Source organism: Rhincodon typus, chromosome 23, assembly GCF_021869965.1.
Source record: "Rhincodon typus isolate 14 chromosome 23, sRhiTyp1.1, whole genome shotgun sequence".
NCBI lineage: Eukaryota > Metazoa > Chordata > Chondrichthyes > Orectolobiformes > Rhincodontidae > Rhincodon > Rhincodon typus.
In genome coordinates this window covers 42,760,325-42,780,735 of record NC_063354.1, presented here as the reverse complement: position 1 = coordinate 42,780,735, position 20,411 = coordinate 42,760,325, and the positions used below count along the sequence as shown (strand labels likewise).

The 20,411-nt window shown below is 44.2% G+C and overlaps 2 protein-coding genes across 3 annotated transcripts in view; both read left to right on the top strand.

Moving 5' to 3' along the window:
• Positions 1–12,866, top strand: part of tsen54 (TSEN54 tRNA splicing endonuclease subunit) — a 28,379-nt gene extending 15,513 nt beyond the window's left edge. For both annotated transcript variants that reach the window (XM_048610748.1, XM_048610747.1), the window contains exons 9-11: positions 2,657–2,717; positions 7,690–7,806; positions 11,075–12,866. In XM_048610748.1, the coding sequence (XP_048466705.1) occupies positions 2,657–2,717; positions 7,690–7,806; positions 11,075–11,225 (329 nt within the window). In that variant the 3' untranslated portion in view covers positions 11,226–12,866. The remainder of the gene's footprint in view (positions 1–2,656; positions 2,718–7,689; positions 7,807–11,074) is intronic.
• Positions 12,867–19,521: 6,655 nt separating this feature from the next.
• Positions 19,522–20,411, top strand: part of spata20 (spermatogenesis associated 20) — a 194,917-nt gene continuing 194,027 nt past the window's right edge. Inside the window, exon 1 of the mRNA XM_048611134.1 lies at positions 19,522–19,655. Coding sequence (XP_048467091.1) covers positions 19,558–19,655 — 98 coding nt within the window. The 5' untranslated portion in view covers positions 19,522–19,557. The remainder of the gene's footprint in view (positions 19,656–20,411) is intronic.

Sequence of the window (20,411 nt, the reverse complement as noted above, 5' to 3'; positions counted from 1 at the left end):
CCTAGACCCTTCATCAGAAAAGGGTCTAGGCCCGAAACGTCAGCCTCTCTGCTCCTATGATGCTGCTTGGCCTGCTGTGTTCATCCAGCCCTGCACCTTGTTGTTTAGTAAAGTTTAGATTGTTCTCCATGCCCCTATGACTGAACCACAGGCTGAAATGATCATAGTCAGCATAATTCTTGTGAATGAGCATCACTTCCATACCAATGATCTTAACGCCTCAGGCCATCTTTGCTATCGAAAACTATATGGACTTTTTGAGAGTGCCTCCTTTTTAAAGTGTCCATCTCTTTGCCTTCTACCTCAACGGTGCCGATCTCTCACAGTGAATTGGACACCTGGGTCCTTGTTCTGTCTATTACCCTTAATTGAGCAGCAAACAGAGGTGCGCAATTAACAGAAATAGTAAGAACTGCAGATGCTGGAGTCAGAGATAATACTGTGTGGAACTGGAGGAAAACAGCAGGCCAGGCAGCATCAGAGGGGCAGGAAAGTTGACGTTTCGGGTCGGGACCCTTCTTCAGAAACGTCCTGACCCAAAATGTCAACTTTCCAGCTCCTCTGATGCTGCCTGGTCTGCTGTGTTCCTCCAGCTCCACACTCTGTTATCTCTGTGCAATTAGCAGGCTCCCTCTTGTGAAGTTGTATTAGTGGGTGCACTGATGTATTGTAAAGAAACCACTCAGACAGACTTGTAGCATTCAGACCTATACTTTGGTATTAAAACCCACAACTTTCTGAAAGAGTACGACTTGGTGAATGTTGCTTTAAAGATGGGATATTAGACCAGATGTCAACTCTGTACTTTGTGTGTAACAGTTATAATTGGATAATAAGTATTTTGGAAAGATGAGGTAGCAATGGATTTGAATGTCGTTTATCAATCATGTGTTTTGGAAACACCCCTACTTGGGTTTTGATTTCCCAGACACGCTGGGAATAAGTTACAATTTCACTGGAAAGGAACATTTGCAAATATTTGTGATATGTAAGATAATTAGAAACTGCAGCCACATGCTACTGAAACTGTCATGTGAGACATCAAAGATTTCCACTGCACCACTTCCAGAACATTTGACCATCTGTGTAACCGAAATTTATGCCAGTCAGAGAGACATCATAGTCCATAAAAAAATGCCTTTCACAAAAATGTGCAATATGGATTGATTGTCAGTCAGGGCTGAGTTGGGTATTAATGTTAGCTGGAGAGAGCGCTGGGATTGTTCCCTGGAGGCTGGTTTGTGAAATTACAGTCCAGGCCACACTCCCACACCCTCTTGTACACACACACACAAACAAAGACCTGGGAGAAGGCTACAATCTTGACTGGGCATGTGCACTTTTGGTCACACTGTTATAGGAAGGGTATTGTTAAACTGGAGAGGATTCAGAAAAGATTTACCAGGAAGTTGCTGGGAATGGAGGGTTTGAGATATAAAAATAGACTGGAAAGGCTGGGACTTCTTTCACTGGAGCAGAGGAGATTGAGGGGTGACCTTATAGAGGTTTATAAAATCATGAGAGGTTTAGATAAGGTGAATGACAAAGCCCTTCCCTAGGGTGGAGGAGTTCAAAACTAGGGGGGTATATTTTTAAGGTGAGAGGCGAAAGATGAGGGGTAACTTTTTTGCACAGAGAGTGGTTCATGTGTGGAATGAACTGGTGGAGGCAGGTACAGTTACAACATTTAAAAGACATTTGGATAAGTACGTGAATAGGAAAGGTTTGGAGGAATATGGACTAAACACAGACAAGTGGGTCTAGTTTAGTTTGGGAACATGGTATGGACTGGTTGGGCTGAAGGGTCAGTTTCCATGCTGTATGATTCTGTGGGTGGAAATTATTTTAATAAAATTCAAAATGATGCACAAATCAAAGGAAAGGAGCCAGAGGGTTGCCAGTACCCAATGAACTTAGTCCAGCATTTTCAGTAAAAACCGAAAGGACTGCGGAAGCTGTAAATCAGGAACAAAAACAGAAGTTGCTAGAAAAGCTCAGCAGGTCTGGCAGCATCCGTGAAGAAAAATCAGAGTTAATATTTTGGGTCCAGAGACCCTTCCTCAGAATGTTCTGAGGAAGGGTTACTGGACCCAAAATATTAACTCTGATTTTTCTTCACAGATGCTGCCAGACCTGCTGAACCTTTCAAGCAACTTCTGTTTTTGTTCCAGCACTTTCAGTATCTGCTACAGTGCAATTGGTAGCACTCATGATTCTGAGGCAGAAAATGGTGGGTTGAGTCCCATTCCTTTGTGTAGAGTACAACATTCAGAAAGGCCCTGGAGCAATACTGAGGACAATCTGTACTGTAGGAGATCCTGTCAGATGAGATTTGAATTAAATTGAATTCTTGTCTGTCCCTTTGGGTGGGCATTAAAAATCCTATGGCACTGTTCTGAAGAGGAACAGGAATGCTCTGTGTGATGTCTTGGCCAATGTTCATCCCTCGACTAATGTTTATGTAAGTAGATTCCTTGGTCACTCTATCCCTATTTGTAGGCCCTTGTGTGTAAGCTGGTATCAAACGGCAACTCCATCTCATTGCTTCATCGGCTGTGGCTGCTGAGATTGTGCAAGCTGTCAAATAATGCAAGTTGTTACAATTTGCAAATTGATTTTTGTCTTTCTAATAATCTGTTACTTTCTTCTCTCAAAGGAGAACTGCAACAGCACATCTGCATCATGCAGTCTACACACATCTTGGATCAAACTCCTTGGTAAGTTCTTACTGGGCAATATCTGTGATCATTTGCATTCTGAGAATTATGCACCATTTCACTGTTAACATAATGCCCACTACAGTGCTGCATCTTCTGGCACCAGAGCAGAGACAGACCCAGTTACATTTTTGTGGCTGCAAATAGTTGAATTGTTACATATGCTTTGACATGGTTAGGACACATTTATAGATTGCAGATAATACTAGTTGCCTTCACACTCCTCCACAAATTCCGTGCCCACACCACTAATTTCCTCTGTCAAACTAGTGACTGAACCAAACTATTCATTGTGTGTTAACACAAGCTTAATCTGCTAAAGGTACCTGAGGCCGCAACACTGCCCTGATTTGAGAAACAGCTAAAGGCAGGGTTGCTGCTTTGGAAGGTTGGGGTAAAATGGGCAGAAAAACTTCTACATTCTCACTCAGTAATCAACATTTCTCCATCAGTGATATCAAATAATAATTAACAGTTGATTTGAGGAAATCAAAAAACAGCAGTTTTATTTTAATGCTGCTGTGGTATTTTGCTGTCAGAAATTGCCATGGTACTGCAGTAATTTCTCCTCTGAATCAGAAGATTGTATGAAATACCAAAGATTCAATGCTTGTTAGGCAGCATCTTGGCATATACTTTTCCAGTCAGAGTTTTGATTTTTTTTTCACTCTCACTTCACAAACTCCATCACACTGATTACCTGTTTCAGATATATAGATCCACTCAAGTACTCGATCCAATTATCCCTTAACTAATATAATCATCACCTGTTCCTGACTTCTGTTTGGGCATTGCCACCCGATGATAACAGATTGCTCTTACATGTTCCACTGAACAGACGTGAGTATATACTCTAGATCCTTAGATGATAACACTAACTCCATACTTAAAGTTCTGCATTTGCTATAAAAGTGCTCTGGGATGCCCTTGCATAAGACCAAAAGATAACAATCTCCATGTGTCCGTGTGGATTTCCTCTGGGTGCTCCGGTTTCCTCCCACAGTCCAAAGATGTGCAGGCTAGGTAGATTGGCCATGCTAAATTGCCCATAGTGTTCAGGGATGTGTAGATTAGGGGGGGTTATAGGGATGGGTCTGGGTGGGTGCTCTGAGGGTCGGTGTGGACTTGTTGGGCCGAAGGGCCCGTTTCCACACTGTAGGGATTCTATGAATGTAAAAAAAAGAGCAGAAGTTGGCTGACCCATTGACTATACTTTGCCATTCAATGACATCATAGCTGACCTGATAATTCCACTTTCCAGCCTTACCCCCATAACTCTTGATTCCTTTCAAGACTAAAAATCCGTCCATCTCAACCTTGAATGTAAAAACTGAAAGAACTGCGGATGCTGGAAATCAGAAACAAAAACAAAAATTGCAGGAAAAGCTCAGCAGGTCTGACAGCATCTGTGGAGAGAAATCAGAGTTAACATCAGCAGACCTGAAATGTTAGCTCTGATTTCTCTCCACAGATGTCGCCAGACCTGCCAGGCTTTTCCAGCAATCAACCTTCTGTGTACTTGATGACCCAGCCTCAACAGCCCTCTGCAGTAAAGAATCCCACAGGTTTACCACCCTCTGCAAGACAACAAATTCCTCCTCATCACTGTTTTAAATGGGTGATTTCTTCCTCTAAGATTTTGCTTGCCGGTTCTAGACATTCTAACTAGGGGAAACAATCTCTTCACATTTATCCTGTCAAGCCCCCCCAAGAATCTTATGTTTCAATAATGTCTTCCTTCATTCTTTTAAATCCCAATGGGTACAAGCTCAACCTACTGAATCTCTCCTCATAAGAAAGTCAATCCATACCCAGGGTCAACCTAGTGAACTTTCTGGGAACCGTCGACAATACCAGCATACCCTTCCCTAGATAAGGGGATCAAAACTGTTCAGGTTTCTAGCTATGGCCTTGTATAGTTTTAGCAAGAACCCCTATTTTACTGCATTCCCATTGAAATAAACTGTAATATTGCATTTGCTTTCCCTGTTACTTGCTGAACTTGAATACTTGCCTTTTATAAATCATGCATTAAGATCCCCAAATCCGTCTGTACTGCAGCTTTCTGCAGACTTTCTCCATTTCAATAATATTCAGCTCTTCTATTCTTCCTACCAAGGTGCATAATTTCACATTTTCCCACATTATATTTCATCTGCCAAGTTTTTGCCCACTTAACCTGCTATATCGCCTGTGGACTCCTTGTTTTATCCTCACTGCTTGCCTTCCCACCCATTTTTGTGTCATCTACAAATATGGTGATAGTACATTCACTTCCATCATCCAGCTCATTTGAAATATATGATAAATAATTGTGGCCTAAGCACTGATCCACTAGTTACAGATTGCCATCCTGAAAATGCCCCCATATTCCCAATTTTCTTATTCATTTTATTTAGTTAACCAATCTTCCTATCCATCTATCTGTTATATTAATAAGTATCCTTGAGTGAGGTACCTTATTGAATGCCTTTTAGAAATCCAAATATATTATGTCTGTTGCTTCCCCTGCTTCGAACCTTGCCAAAGAACTGTAATAAATTTGTCAGGCATGATTTCCCCTTCACGAAGCCAAACTGACTCCACTTAATTATAAGTAAAAACCGAAAAGACTACAAATGCTGTAAACCTGAAACAAAAACAGAAATTGCTGGAAAAGCTCAGCAGGTCTGACAGCATCTGTGGAAAGAAATCAGAGTTAACATTTCGGGTCGAGTCTCCCTTCCTCACACCTGCTGAGCTTTTCCAGCTATTTCTGTTTTTGTTTCTACTTAATTATATTCTGTTTCTAAAATGCTCTATTACATTCTTTATAATAGACTCTTAACAGGCTCCTAGTGCTGGATGTAAGCTAACTGGCCTATAGTTACCTGCATTTTGTCTCCCTCCCTTTTTGAATAAGGGTGTTACATTAGCAGTTTTCCAAATCTCTGGAACTTTTCCAGAATCTAAGGATTATCGCCTGCGTATCCACTATCTCTGCAGCTACTTACTTTAAAATCCGATGATGCATCCCATCAGGTCCAGAGGACTTAATGGTCTTTAGCCCCATTAGCTCCTCAGGTACTTTTTCTCTAGTGATAGTCATTGTGTTTATTTCCTTTTTCCATTTTAGCCCAGTTATTATTTATTATTTCTGAAGTGCTATTAGAATTCTGCACCTTGAAGCCACTTCCTAGTTCCCCTTTGTTATTTCCTTACCCTCGTTCTCGAAGGGGCCTGTATTTACTGTCATCTCTCTCCTTTTTATATATTTAAAGAATCTCTTGCGGTCTGTTTTATATTACCTGTTGATTCACCCTCTTAGTGTATTTTCTCCTTTCTTTGTCATCTTTTGCTGGCTTTAAAACTTTTCCAATCCTCTGATTTACTATTAGAGTCATAGAGTTGTAGAAATGTACAGCACGGAAACAGACCCTTCGGTCTATCTCATCTATGCCGATTAGATATTCTAAATTAATTTAGTCCCATTTGCCAGCATTTGGCCCATATCCCTCTAAACCCTTCCTATTCATATACCCATCCAGATGCCTTTTAAATGCTGTAATTGTACCAGCCTTCACCACTTCCTGTGGCAGCTCATTCCATACATGCACCACCCTCTGCATGAAAATGTTGCTCCTTAGGTCCTTTTAAAATATTACCCCTCTCACCTTAAAACTATGCCCTCTAGTTTTGGACTCCCTCATCCCAAGGAAAAGACCTTGTCTGTCAGCCTGTCCATGCCCCTCATGATTTTATAAACTTCTGTAAGGTCACCCCTCAGCTTCCAACACTCCAGGAAAAAAGGTCCAAGCCTATTCAGCCTCTCCCTTTAGCTCAAATCCTCCAACCCTGGCACCATCCTTGTAAATATTTTCTGAACTCTTTCAAGTTTAACAACCTCCTTCCTGTAACAGGGAGACTAGAATTGAACACAGTATTCCAAAAGTGGCCTAACCAATGTGCTGTATATCTGCAACATGACCTCCCAACTCCTAAACTTAGGGCACCGACCAATAAAGGCAAGCATACCAAATGCATTCTTCACTATCCTATCTACTTATGACTCCACTTTCAAGGAACTGTGAAGCTGCACTCCAAGGTCTCTTTGTTCAGCAACACTCCTCAGGACCTTACCGTTAAGTGTATAAGTCGTGGCCTGATTTGTCTTCTCAAAATGCAGCACCTCACATTTATCTACATTAAACTCCATCTGCCACTCCTCGGCCCATTGGCCCATCTGATCAAGGTCCCGTTGTACTCTGCGGTAACCTTCTTCACTTTCCACTACACTACCAATTTTGGTGTCATCTGCAAACTTACCATACCTCCTATATTTACATCCAAATCATCTATGTAAATGACAAAAAGCAGCGGACTCTGCACTGATCCTTGTAGTACACCGCTGTTTACAGACCTCCCGTCTGAAAAACAACCCTCCACCACACCCTCTGTCTCCTGCCTTCGAGCAGTTCTGTATCCAAATGACTAGTTCTGTCTCTATTCCATGTGATCTAGCCTTGCTAACCAGTCTATCATGCAGAACCATGTCAAATGCCGTACTGAAGGCCATATAGATCACATCTACCACTCTGCTTCGTCAATCCTCTTCGTCACTTCTTAAAAAAACTCAATCAAGTTAGTGAGAGAGATTTCCCATGCATAAAGCCACGTTAACTACCCCAATCAGTCCTTGCTTTTCCAAGTACATTATCTTTGCCACCTTCTATTTTTATTTCTTTTCATTTGATACTATCCTCAACTTTCCTGCTTAATTTTTCTTTCTGACTGGAATATATCTTTGCTGTGAGTGTTGACCTATATTTTTTAACCTCTGCCATTGTTCATCTACCATGTTTTGTGCTAAACTCCTTTCCCTGTCTACTCTAGCTGACTTTGACGTTGTGAAAATCATTTTATGAGTGTAATTTTATCTCTTTCTAACTGATGAGTTTGTTAACTTAACCTTTTCCCCAACTGTGCTGTTCAGGCTGCAGGAAGCCTCTGACAAAATAAAGATCGCCTTCGATGTGTACCAGGCTGATACTGTGGCGGAATTCCGTAAAACCCAACCTGGAAAACCCTTTTCAAGAATGTGTGTTTGCAGGTATGGCACAGTACAGAGTTGAATTGTTGACTACATCTCTGAAGCATAGTGCCTTAGAAAGGTATTGCACCTGTTAGTGCAGAACAAACAAACACAATTTGAGCCTTTTGGATCATAACGTCTGCTCCACCATTTAACAAGATCATGGCTGATCTGGCCCAGGCCTCAACTCTTCTTTTGTGCTCATTTACCATAGCTCTCAACTCCCCGATGTTTCAAAAATCTAGCTACCTCCTCTTTTAAATGCTTTCTATGATTTCTGCTCCACAACTCTCTGGGTTAGAGAATTCGAGGCATTCACTCTTTGCTAGAAGAAGAAATTCCTTTGCATCTCAGTTTTAAACAAGTGGCCCCTTATTCTGTGATACTCTGTATTTTGAGATCCCCTCCACTACATTTAAAAAGCATCTGGATGGGTGTATGAAGGGTTGAGAGGAATATGGGCCAAATGCTGGCAAATGGGACTAGGTCAGTTTGGGATGTCTGGTCGGCTGAATCAGTGGATGAGTGGTCCAAAAGGTCTGTTTCTGTGCTGTTTGACTCTGGTGTCTATTTTGCTCAGTAAACTGACTGACGAGCATGAAAGTTAGGAAGTCAGGTGCTCATAGTGAACGTGTCATTAGCATGGGAGTTAGCACAGTGATCTGATTTTCCTCTCTCTTGCCCTCTTAAGTGGATTGATTCAGGCCATACATGGTTAAATAATGCTCCCCAACTTTCCCAATCCCATACACCCTGTGAACCATGATCAATATTGTGCCTTCATCATTTGAGGTTTGGGGAAGCCTTTATAGAGATGCATTTGCTGTTAATACCTGGCTGCCAAAGTTGCATGTCTCTTGTCCCTGTCAGTAATATTACAAATGGCTCAAATCCCTCTTTATCATTTAGTACGTAATTTGTTCTCCTGTAAATTTTTACTGCCAAATCTACATTAGCTATGAAACATACTTCTCAATAAGAAATGCCCAGGAAATTAATAGCCATTTAGAACCAAGATTCTAGATTCTGGTTTACCTATAAACCAAACACACTGCTTGTCTCCTGGAGAGACCAGAGCTTTAGCCTCTGGAGTGAAGTTTGCCACCAAAAGATGGAAATGTAAATAGTGGAAATACTCAGCAGGTCTGATGGTACCTATAGGGAGAGAAACAGAGTTTATGTTTCCCATCGATGACCTTCAGAGCTGCTTGGTACTAGAGAGTCTGCTTCTGGCTTAACTGCAGTTTGAAACTTAGATAATGCATTTTATTCCGTTATTTAATCCAGATTTAAAATTCCACTTCCATGCAGTCAGATAAATGACAGCACTAAAGGAGGCCATATGACCCATTATACCTGTGTTGGTGATGTCCTACACCAGGTGCTACATGACTCCTTGTTTCCTTGATCTTTCTCTATAATACATCTGTTGCATTTTGATTTTGAAGCTTAGTGTGTGGGGACAAGTTCCAGTACAGGAGCTATATCTTTGGCCTAAAGCACTGATTTTTCTTATCTTTAAAACACTGTTGGACATTTTAGCTATGGATTCCACAGAGTTTGATGGCCTTTAAGCTTCCTAGTTTCTAACATGTCAGAGGTAGCTCAGTTGGTATAAAACTTGCTACTGAATCAAAACGTTGTAGGTTCAAGTCCCACTCCAGAGACCTGAACATACATGCACTATACCAAATCCTTGTTCTATGCAGAGGATAGGGGCACGGATGTCACGAGGATAACACCAGCGCTATAATAGAAATTCTCCATCTACTGTGAAGGCCCACACAGTCCATCAGGATCAATCATTTAGGGGAAGAAGGGTCAGGTCTGGAGTTGATTTAGCAAGTTATGTGAATCTGTGTATAACAAAGACCGAGTGTACAGTGCAGTAGCAAGGCAGTGCTGCGTGGTCACGGGTCTAATGTTTTGACTGCAATGTTAACTCAATGCCTTGCCTGTACTCTCGGTGAAATTAACAGAAGATAGTGAACACGGTTCAAAGATAATTAGTTGCCTTTTGTCAGACAATAAGCATGAGGGAAATCCCACTTGAATTTGTCCTCACCAATCTATCTGACATAGATGGGGAGGTGATGGCCTAGTGGTATTATTGCTAGACTACTAATCCAAAAATTCAGTTCATGTCCTGAGGACGGGGGTTCAAATCACATCAATGGAAAAAAAAAGGAATTAAAAATCTACTGATAAACCATGAAACTATTGTCGAAAAAATCTCTCCAGCTCACTAATGTACCTCATGGAAGAGAAAATCTGTCATCCTTATCCAATCTTTCCTACTTGTTACTCCAGATCCACAGCAATGTGGTTGACTCTCAATTGCCCTGTGAAATGGCCTAGCAAGCTATAAAGTCTCAAAGAAATGAAACTAGACAGATCATCTGGCCGACCTAGGTACTGGAAAAGGCTGGCAGAAATAGCCCTGTCGACCCTGCAAAGTCCTCTTTCGCTAGTGCCAAAATTGGGAGAGCTGAAATAGCCACACTCATGGAATCCACTCCCTGCCATCACCGATGCTCAGTAGCAGCAACGTGTACTGCTTACAAGATGCACTGCAGAAACTCACCAAAGTTCATCAGGCAGCACCTTCCAAACCCATGACCATTTCCATCTAGAAGGACAAGGGCAGCAGATATATGGGAACACTACCCTCTCCAAGCCACTCACCATCCTGACTTGGAAATGTATCGCCATTCCTTCACTGTTGCTGGGTCAAAATCCTGGAATTTCCTCCCTAAAGGCATTGTGGGTCAACCGACAGCAGGTAGACTGCAGCAGTTCAAGAAGGCAGCTCACCACCACCTTCTTCAAGGGCAACTAGGGATGGGCAAAAATGCTGGCCAGTCAGCAATGCCCACATCCCTCAAACGGATATATAAAAAAAATCATTTTATAGTGCTGAAAGATGCTATATAAATAAGGTTCTTGCGAAGATTTGGAGCTCGGGTTGTGGATGAGGTTGTTAGCTTGCTCGCTGGGCCTGGCTGGTTATCATACAGACATTTCGTCACCAAGCCAGGTACTGCCATTAGTGCAGCCTCCAACGAAGCAATGTTGTTCTATGCTGCTTGGTACTCCAAGCGGAGTCGAATAACATTGCTTCATCGGAGACTGCACTGATGATGTTACCTAGCATGGTGAGGAAGCGTCTGTGCGATAACCAGCCAGCTCGGCGGGCGAGCAACCCAACAACCTCATGCTATATAAATGCAAGTCCTTTATTTCTTTTCTAACATATGTTTTCTCCTTTGCCCTGATGTACCTGCAGCTTTGATGGGCCAGTGCCAGACCTGCGAGCTATGAAGAAACTAGCCTTTCAGAGTGGTGAAGTTCCTGTTGTGTTTGCTGTGGTGGATAATGGAGATATTTCTTTCTACACCTTTAAAGAATTCAAACTGCCTGTGGATGTCTACCCCTGATGGTGTTGGAGCTTTGGACAACCAGCAGTTCATTGCACATGCTCTCAGGGATATTGAGGACGCTAACCTTACAGTTAGTAAGCATTGGTCATCAATGTTTCTCCAAAGGTTTTTGTCCTCCTCGTAGTGTGTGGGCTATTTGGTGGTCCGATCCAATTGAGTAATAAGACTGTTGCTGAGATAGCAATCAATGATTATGTCTAACGGAATTTTCAAAATGATATTTTTACCCCTCTGTTTGAAGAAAGCTTGAGCTTTAGAAAGAAATTCCAGAGTCCCTCTCCCTTTATTCTTGCTGAAATATTTATATTCAGAATTCAGATAGTACCAGGAAAAAAGCCATTTATGATGTAGAATTGGTTGTCTTCAGTTGCTCTGGAAATAAGAGAAAAAGTCCAAAATATGTTGGCTTGTTTTGCAATGTTAGTGATTTTGCAAACTTGTCAAAACTTCTATTTCATATTGGGCCTAAACATTGTCATGGGTTCACGTAATTGTCTCACTTCCTCCGTCACACATGTTGTCTCTTTCCTATCTAAGCAACAACAGGTTTACATAGTACCTTTGAAGTAATAAAACATCCTGAAAAAAACTTCACTAGTGTTTTAATATAAAATAAAGGATGCTGAGGCACAGACAGTAATGTCAAGTCAGATAAACCAAAGCTCGGGCAAAAAGAGTTAGGCAAAAAGAGCATCTTAAAGGAGGAAAGCAAGGTAGAGATGCACAGAGGTTTAGGACAGTGTCTATGTTGTCAAGCACCTTGTGTGTTGCAGGATTTTCTAAAAGCACTGGTCCTGTAGCATTTACTATAGCTGGTTATGATTTGGGTTTTTATTGGGTGAAAGTTGTTTAATAGCTACCAAGTGTTAACATAGGAGGTTAGAACTGGGAGAGAATGTCTGGAGAGAAGGAGATATTAAGGACTGCAGATGCTGGAAGCCAGAGTCTATAGGTGTGGAACTGGAAAAGCACAGCAGGTCAGACAGCATCAGACAAGCAGGAAAGTCAGTGTTTTGGGCCGAAACCCTTCATCAGGACTGGAAGGGAACCACTGGAGTTTCTCTTTAACCAATATTTATTTTTATTATTGCTTTTTATAACTATTAGTTTGAACAACCAGTTTCACATTGTAGGATTGAAATAAAATCAGATACCAATTTGTTACTCAAGGAAATTTTTAGAAGTCAGGTTTTTTTTAAAAAATGGAGAAAGAGCTGAATGTAAAAATTGCTTCCCAGGAAGCAAGATTTGTTTAGTAACAAAAGGTTTTACACTGTTGTATGAATACTTCTGTGTAGTGAAAGATCTGCAGCAGCATAGAATTACATTTCTTTACAAAGATACTACATGCTGATTCATTAGCCTCCACTTATCAAAGAGAGATACATTTTAAGGAGCACCAGTTGTCTAAAACAGCTCCATCTCTGACCGACTTCAATGCATCATATTTCATTCAAGTAACTTGTTGATACTTGCTGCATGTTTGACATTTTGACCGGATAATGCTGTCAGTATGCTTTTTTGAGTTCACTGTATTCCTTGATTCAAATGTATATTTTTTTCTATTCTGATATTCAGTTACTGCAATACCTGCATCACCATTTTCCACAATACAATAAACCTCTTAATAAAATGAAAGACAGTGTTGTGTGGACTTTACCCTCAGTTTTAGACATTATAATGAGCCACATTGGCAGACAAAGTGTCTTTCAAAAGAGAAGTAAAACCGAGGCACTGTTGGGCCCCCCTTGGTGGATGTAAAATATTCCATGGCACCATTTTGAAGAAGCACAGAATACCTGGCAATTTTTTTCAAACATTGTTAAAACAGATTGGGCTGTATGTTTTGTGGAGTGTTGAGGGTGAACTGTCACCGGCCACAGCTTAAGAATATTGGCAATATGGATTGGGGGCAGGTGTGAATTCCTTTTACGAAGAGTATGACGCAGATATGATGGGCTAAATAGCCTCCTTTAGCCCTGTAATCATTCAATGATGCCACACGTAGATTCATCATAGAATCCCTACAGTGTCGAAGCAGGCCATTTGGCCCATTGAGTCCACACCAACCCTCCAAACAGCATCCCACCCAGATCGTATCCCTTTGCCCCCGCATTTCTGATGCCTAATCCATCCTAACCTGCACTTCTTTGGAGTGTGGGAGGAAACCAGAGCACCCGGAGGAAACCCGTACAGACACGGGGAGAACGTGCAAACTCCACACGCAGTTGCCCAAGGGTGGGATCAAACCCGGGTCCCAAACACTGTGAGGTAGCAGTGTCAACCACTGAACCACCGTACCACCCTGTCCTGAAGTTGTGGTCTGTCACTTCAGACTCTTAACACAGACAGTGTAGGCATGATGTGGAGGTGCCGGTGTTGGACAGTGCAGAGTACTTCTCCCTCCCTCCTTCCAGGTCCAGCAAATTACTGGGGGAAAAAAGGTGTGAGTTTAATTTCGTTACCCCCACATCATTATTTGAAACTCCTTAAATATTCACAACTTATTCATTTAGCTGCGACTGGACTTCAGCAGTGTGAATAACTACATTTCAAACCAAATTGGCCCTGAAAAACATAGTTTTATTATTGCGGATGCTGATATATGATCAAATAGTTACTTGGACAAATTTACCATCAGCCCATGTTTACATTGCAATCTTTACTTGGTGTAAACGATTTTAAAAGTGATTTAAATCTACTGTTTTTGATTCCTATTTGTATGCTGTGAAAAACTTTTAATGTCATAGAGTTACAGAGCTGCACAGATGGAAATGGACCCTTTGGTCCAACTCATCTATGCTGACCAGATATCCTAAATAAATCTAGTCCCATTTGCCAGCAATTGGCCCATATCCCTCTAAACCCTTCTATTCATGTACCCATCCAGATGCCTTTTAAAAGCTAAAATTGTACCATCCGCCAACACTTCCTCTGGCAGTTCATTCCATACACGAACCACACTCTATGTGAAAAAGTTGCCTCTTAGGTCCCTTTTCAATTTTTCTCCTCTCACCTTAAACCTATGCCATCCAGTTTTGGACACCCCAACAGAGGGAAAAAACCTTCGCTATTCACCCTATCCATGCCCCTCATGATTTTATAAAACTCTACAATGTCATCCCTCAGCCTCCGATGCTCCAAGGTAAATAGCCCCGAGGTAAATAGCCCCACCCTATTCAGCCTCTCCCTATAGCTCAAATGTGATTAATGTGAAACCCTCCTGACATCACTGCTGTTTCACACTATGAATACACAGTAAAATTCCAGCATAAATTAGGACCTGTGGATGAAGTTGCGGGAATATCCGCAGATGCCGACTAAACAGACAACAACAGGAGGACACAGTACACCCTAACACACTGGCCACACTGTCCTACATCAGGAACTTATCAGAACTGACAACAAGACTCCGAAGACCACTAGTAATCATGGTGGCACACAAGCCCACAGCCACGCTACGACAAACACTCACAAGGATTAAAGACCCCATTCCCACAACATGCAGACCCAACGCAGTCTACAAAATAACATGCAACGACTGCCACAAGCATTAGATAGACAGGAAGAAAACTAGCCATCAGAATACATGAACATCAACTAGCAGCAAAACGGCTTGACGAGCTTTCCTTAATATCAGTACGCTCTGGCAATGAAGGCCATCAGTTTAACTGGGACAACATAACTAGTAGCCCAAGCCAAACATAGACAAGCACGGGAATTCCTAGAGGCACGGTTCCAAACCTGTAAAGCAATCAACAAACAAATAGAGATAACAAGGTGTAGAGCTGGATGAACACAGCAGGCCAAGCAGCATCAGCGGAGCAGGAAGGCTAATGTTTCGGGCCTAGACAAACAAATAGAATTGGACTCCGTATACAAGCCCATACAGATCAAAACCGGCAATGACACTACTCACCATAACGGACCAGACAGTTTAAATTCCAAGTGGAGTAGAATAACATCGCTTCATTGGAGCTCTCACTGATGATGTCACCTCGCACGGCGACGAAACGTCTGAACGAAAACAAGCCAGCTTGGCGAGCAAGTCACCAACGTCATTAAACTATACCACTAAACTATTAAATTAAATATTGTAAACAAAGTTCATGTTTTGAGTCCAACATGACTCTTTTTCTCTCTCTTTAGATGGTGCCAATCTTGCTGAGTTTCTCCACACCTTTCTGCTTTTGTTTCAGATTTCCAGCATGACTGCGTTGTTTTGCTTCTAGATAGTTTGTTGTTGGGCAGGGGAAGGAAGGGCAATTGGCTGCATTCCCTACAATTCTTCTCTGTGGTCAGTTGGCAGAAGTTTCTTCTGGAACTGAAGGCAATGTGCCACCACGCAACTGTGTCACCAAGGGGAACATGGAATTCCAAACACTAACAGAGCAGGAACAAAAACAAAGTTGCTGGAAAAGCTCAGCAGGTCTGGCAGCATCTGTGAAGGAAAATACAGAGTTAACATTTTGGGTCGGGTGATCCTTACTCAGAATGATGGTGGCTGGGAAAACGTCAGTTTATAAGCAGAAAATAGGGAGGTGGGTGGGGTAGGGAGTAAACGATAGGATGGAGCCCAAAGATAGGGAGAGACAGTTGGACAGACAAAGGAGTTGCTAACGATCAGGCTGGGAGGGTGAGGAGTTGTTAATGGGGACTGTTAGTGACTACAACACGGGGTGTGTAATGGCAGGCTATGTGGTAACAAGAGACAGTAGGAACTGCAGATGCTGGAGAATCTGAGATAACAAAGTGTAGAGCTGGATGAACACAGCAGGCCAAGCAGCATCAGAGGAGCAGGAAGGCTGACGTTTCGGACCTAGACCCTTCTTCAGAAATTGGGGAGGGGAAGGGGGTTCTGAAATAAATAGGGAGAGAGGGGGAGGCGGATAGAAGATGGACAGAGGAGGAGATAGGTGGAGAGGAAACAGACAGGTCAAAGAGACGGGGATGGAGCCAGTAAAGGTGAGTGTAGGTGGGGAGTTAGGGAGGTGATAGGTCAGTCCAGGGAGGATGGACAGGTCAAGGGGGTGGGATGAGGCTAGTAGGTAGGAAATGGGGGTGCGGCTTGAAGTGGGAGAAGGGGATAGGTGGGAGGAAGGACAGGTTAGGGAGGCGGGGACAAGCTGGGCTGGTTTTGGGAGACGGTAGTGGGAGGGGAGATTTTGAAACTTGTGAAGTCCACATTGATACCATTGGGCTGTAGGGTTCCTAAGTGGAATATGAGGTGCTGTTCCTGCAACCTTCGGATGTCTTCGTTGTGGCACTGCAGGAGGCCCAGGATGGACATGTCATCTCAGAAATGGGAGGGGGAGTTGAAATGGTTCGTGACTGGGAGGTGCAGTTGTTTAGTGTGAACCGAGTGTAGGTGTTCCGCAAAGCGGTCCCCAAGCATCCGCTTGGTTTCCCCGATGTAGAGGAGGCCACAACGGGAACAGCGGATGCAGTATACCACATTAGCAAATGTGCAGGTGAACATCTGCTTGATGTGGAAAGTCTTCTTGGGGCCTGGGATGGGGGTGAGGGGGGAGGTGTAGGGGGCAGGTGTAGCACTTCCTGCGGTTGCAGGGAAAAGTGCCGGGTGTGGTGGGGCTGGAGGGGAATGTGGAGCAGACAAGGGAGTCATGGAGAGAGTGGTCTCTCCGGAAAGCAGATAAGGGTGGGATTGCAGATGGCGGAAGTGTCGGAGGATGATGCGTTGGATCCGGAGGTTGGTGGGGTGGTACGTGAGGACGAGGGGGATTCTGTTTTGGTTGTTATTGTGGGGAGGGGTGTGAGGGATGAGTTGCAGGAAATGCAGGAGACGTGGTTGAGCGCGTTCTCAACCACTGAGAGGGGGAGTTGCGGTCCTTGAAAAACGAGGACATCTGAGATGTTCAGGAGTGGAATGCCTCATCCTGGGGGCAGATGCTGCGGAAGCGAAGGAATTGGGAATAGGGGACGGCAGTTTTGCAGGAAGGTGGGTGGGAGGAGGTGTATTCTAGGTAGCTGTGGAAGTCGGTAGGCTTGAAATGGATATCGGATTCCAGGTGGTTACCAGAGATGGAAACAGAGAGGTCCAGGAAGGAGAGAGAGGTATTAGAGATGGCCCAGGCGAACTTAAGGTTGGGGTGGAAAGTGTTGGTGAAGTGGATGAACTGTTCGAACTCCTCGTGGGAGCACAAGGCGGTGCCGATACAGTCATCAATGTAACGGAGGAAGAGGTGGGGTTTAGGGCCAGTGTAGCTATGGAAGAGGCATTGTTCCACGTAACCTACAAAGAAGCAAGTATAGCTTGGGCCCACGCGGGTACCCATGGCCACCCCCTTTGTCTGTAGGAAGTGGGAGGAATTGAAAGAGAAGTTGTTGAGCGTGAGGACGAGTTCGGCTAAGCGGATGAGGGCGTTGGGGACTCGTCGGGCCTGCGGGACAGGAAGAAGCGGAGGGCCTTTAGGCCATCTGCATGGGGAATTCAGGTGTATAGGGACTGGACGACCATGATAAAGATGAGGTGTTGGGGACCAGGGAATTGGAAGTTTTGGAGGAGGTGGAGGGTGTGAGTGGTGTCACGGACGTAGGTGGGGAGTTCCTGGACCAAGGGGGAGAAAATGGAGTCCAGATAGGTGGAGATAAGTTCGGTGGGGCAGGAGCAGGCGGAGACAATGGGTCGACCAGGGCAGTCAGGTTTGTGGATTTTGGGAAGGATATAGAAGCGGGCGGTGCGGGGTTGGGGAACGATAAGGTTGGAGGCTGTGGGTGGGTGGTCACCTGAGGTGATGAGGTTGTGGATGGTTTGGAGACGATGGTTTGGTGGTCGGGGGTGGGGTCATGATCAAGGGGGCGGTCGGAGGAGGTATCGGAGAGTTGGCGTCTGGCCTCAGCGATGTAGGGATCAGTGCGCCATACTACAACTGCGCCTCCCTTTTCCATGGGTTTTATGGTGAGGTTGGGATTGGAGCAGAGGGATTGGAGGGCTGCATGTTCCGTGGGGGAGAGTTTGGAGTGGGTGAGAGGGGTGGAGAGGTTGAGGCGATTGATGTCTCGACGGCAATTGGAGATGAAGAGGTCGAGGGAGGGTAGGAGGCCTTGGGGTGGAGTCCAGGAGGAAGGGGTGTGTTGGAGGTGGGAGAAGGGGTCAGGAGGGGGAGGGTGAGGCTCACAGTTAAAGAAGTAAGCGCGGAGGCGGTGGAAAAACTGTTCAACATCCAAACATGAGCGGTATTTGTTGATGTTGGGTGGAGGGGGACAAAGGTGAGCCCTTTATTGAGGACTGACCATTCGCCCTCAGTAAGGGGGGTGGTCTGGGGGGATGGTGAAGACTCAGCAGGGCTGGGTGTGATAACAAGGCCTGGTGTGTGGGGTAGGGGGCTGGGACATGGGAGAGTTTAGGCCCTAAAATTATAGAACTCAATATTGAGTCCAGAGGGCTGTAGGGTCCCAAAGTGGAAAATAAGGTGTTGTTCCTCCAGCTTGCTTTGGGCTTCGCTGGAACACTGCAGTAAGCCAGAGACAGAGATGTTGACCAGGGAGCATGGTGGTGCACTAAAGTGGCGGGCAACAGATAGTTCAGGGTCTTTTTTTGCGAGCAGAACGTAGATATTCTGTGAAGTGGTTGCCAAGTCTATGCTTCATTTCCTAACGTAGAGGAGACTACATTGTGAGCAGCGAATGCAGTAGACTATATTGTGGGAAGTGCAAGCGAAGTGTTGCTTCATCTGGAACATATGTTTGGGCCCTTGGATACTGAAGAGGGAGGAGATAAATGGGCAGGTGTTTCACCTTCGCTGGTTACAGGGGAAGGTGCCGTGGGGCTGTGGAGAGGTGTTGGGGGTGAAGGAAGTGTGGACCAGGGTGTCCAGGAGGGAACGGTCCCTGCAGAAGGCAGACAATGAAGGGGAGGGGAATATGTGTCTGGTGCAAACAGAGCAGCCATGATTTTATTGAATAGTGGAGCACGATTGAGGAGCCAACCTAATTTGTGTAACTATCTCCTGATCACCCTATCAGGAGCCAACTGCCTTATACAACAATAAACCAGAAGGCAGTTGGAAATCTAAAACAAAAACATAAATTGTTAGAAAATCTCAGCAGGTCTCGCAGCATCAGTATAGAAAAATCAGTTAACGCTTCTCAAGAAAGGTCACTGGACCTGAGATGTTAACTCTGACTTCTCTCCACAGATGCTGTCAGGCCTGCTGAGGTTTTCCAGCAGTTTCTGTTTTCTATAACTGAATGGCCATCACTGCCCAGAGAAAGGATGGTGACCATGGGGAATGTGATGGCTGAGGGTGAATGTGGTCCTCCGGCCGCTAGGGGCACGGCGGCAGGTGCCACGCAGTGGATTCTGGCGATGCTGCATTGCCTGGGCCGCGGGAGGTGTCTAGCCCTCTGCCTCGACCGGGCGGCGGCTTCAGCCTGGGTTACTGCGAGGGCGGCCATACCTCACAGGTAAAGTGAGGGCCGGAGGAGAGTCGGTATTTCTCCCCTGCTCTCCAGATGCTGTGGTAATTTTTTAAAGAGGTTGGCGACGGCGTTTGTTGTTGGACTCGGGTTTCGTCCCGCAGTGTTGTCGTGCGGACTGCCGGGAATTGTAGTCTCTATGTGTTCCGTTCCTGGCCGGCATTGCAGAGGGCGCCAGCGGACCGGACTACAACTCCCGGCTAGCCTTGCGCTTAAGTCACGCCCCCCTCTGTTTACTCACACCTTGACAGGTGAGTTTGATGCAGCATTTGCTCTGCAGCAGAGGGGCTCAGGAGGTATTTGATCGCTTGCTTTATTTACTTGTTAAGCTAACAGTTTGTAACTACAAATCCCATGATTTGTTAATCAAGTGGCTCCGTTTTAACTTTATAACTTTTGCCAGTTTCTGTTTCAGAAGTTAGTGAATGTTCTTTTGCTTGTGCCTCATTCAAAAATGGATACCCTTCTCAGAATAATCTTACTTGACGCTGAGGGTGTTGTTTCCTGATGCTATTGAAAAGAATATAAGTTGAGACACTTAAAATAATAGAATTAAAAGCCCGATTTATTCTGATTGAATTTGCTAATGTTTCAGCGCCTGTCACTGAATAGTTAATGAATAATATATTTGTAAAAACTGCGGATGCTGTAAATCAGGAACAAAAATAGAAGTTTCTAGAAAAAGAGATAACAAGGTGTAGAGCTGGATGAACACAGCAGGCCAAGCAGCATCAGAGGAGCAGG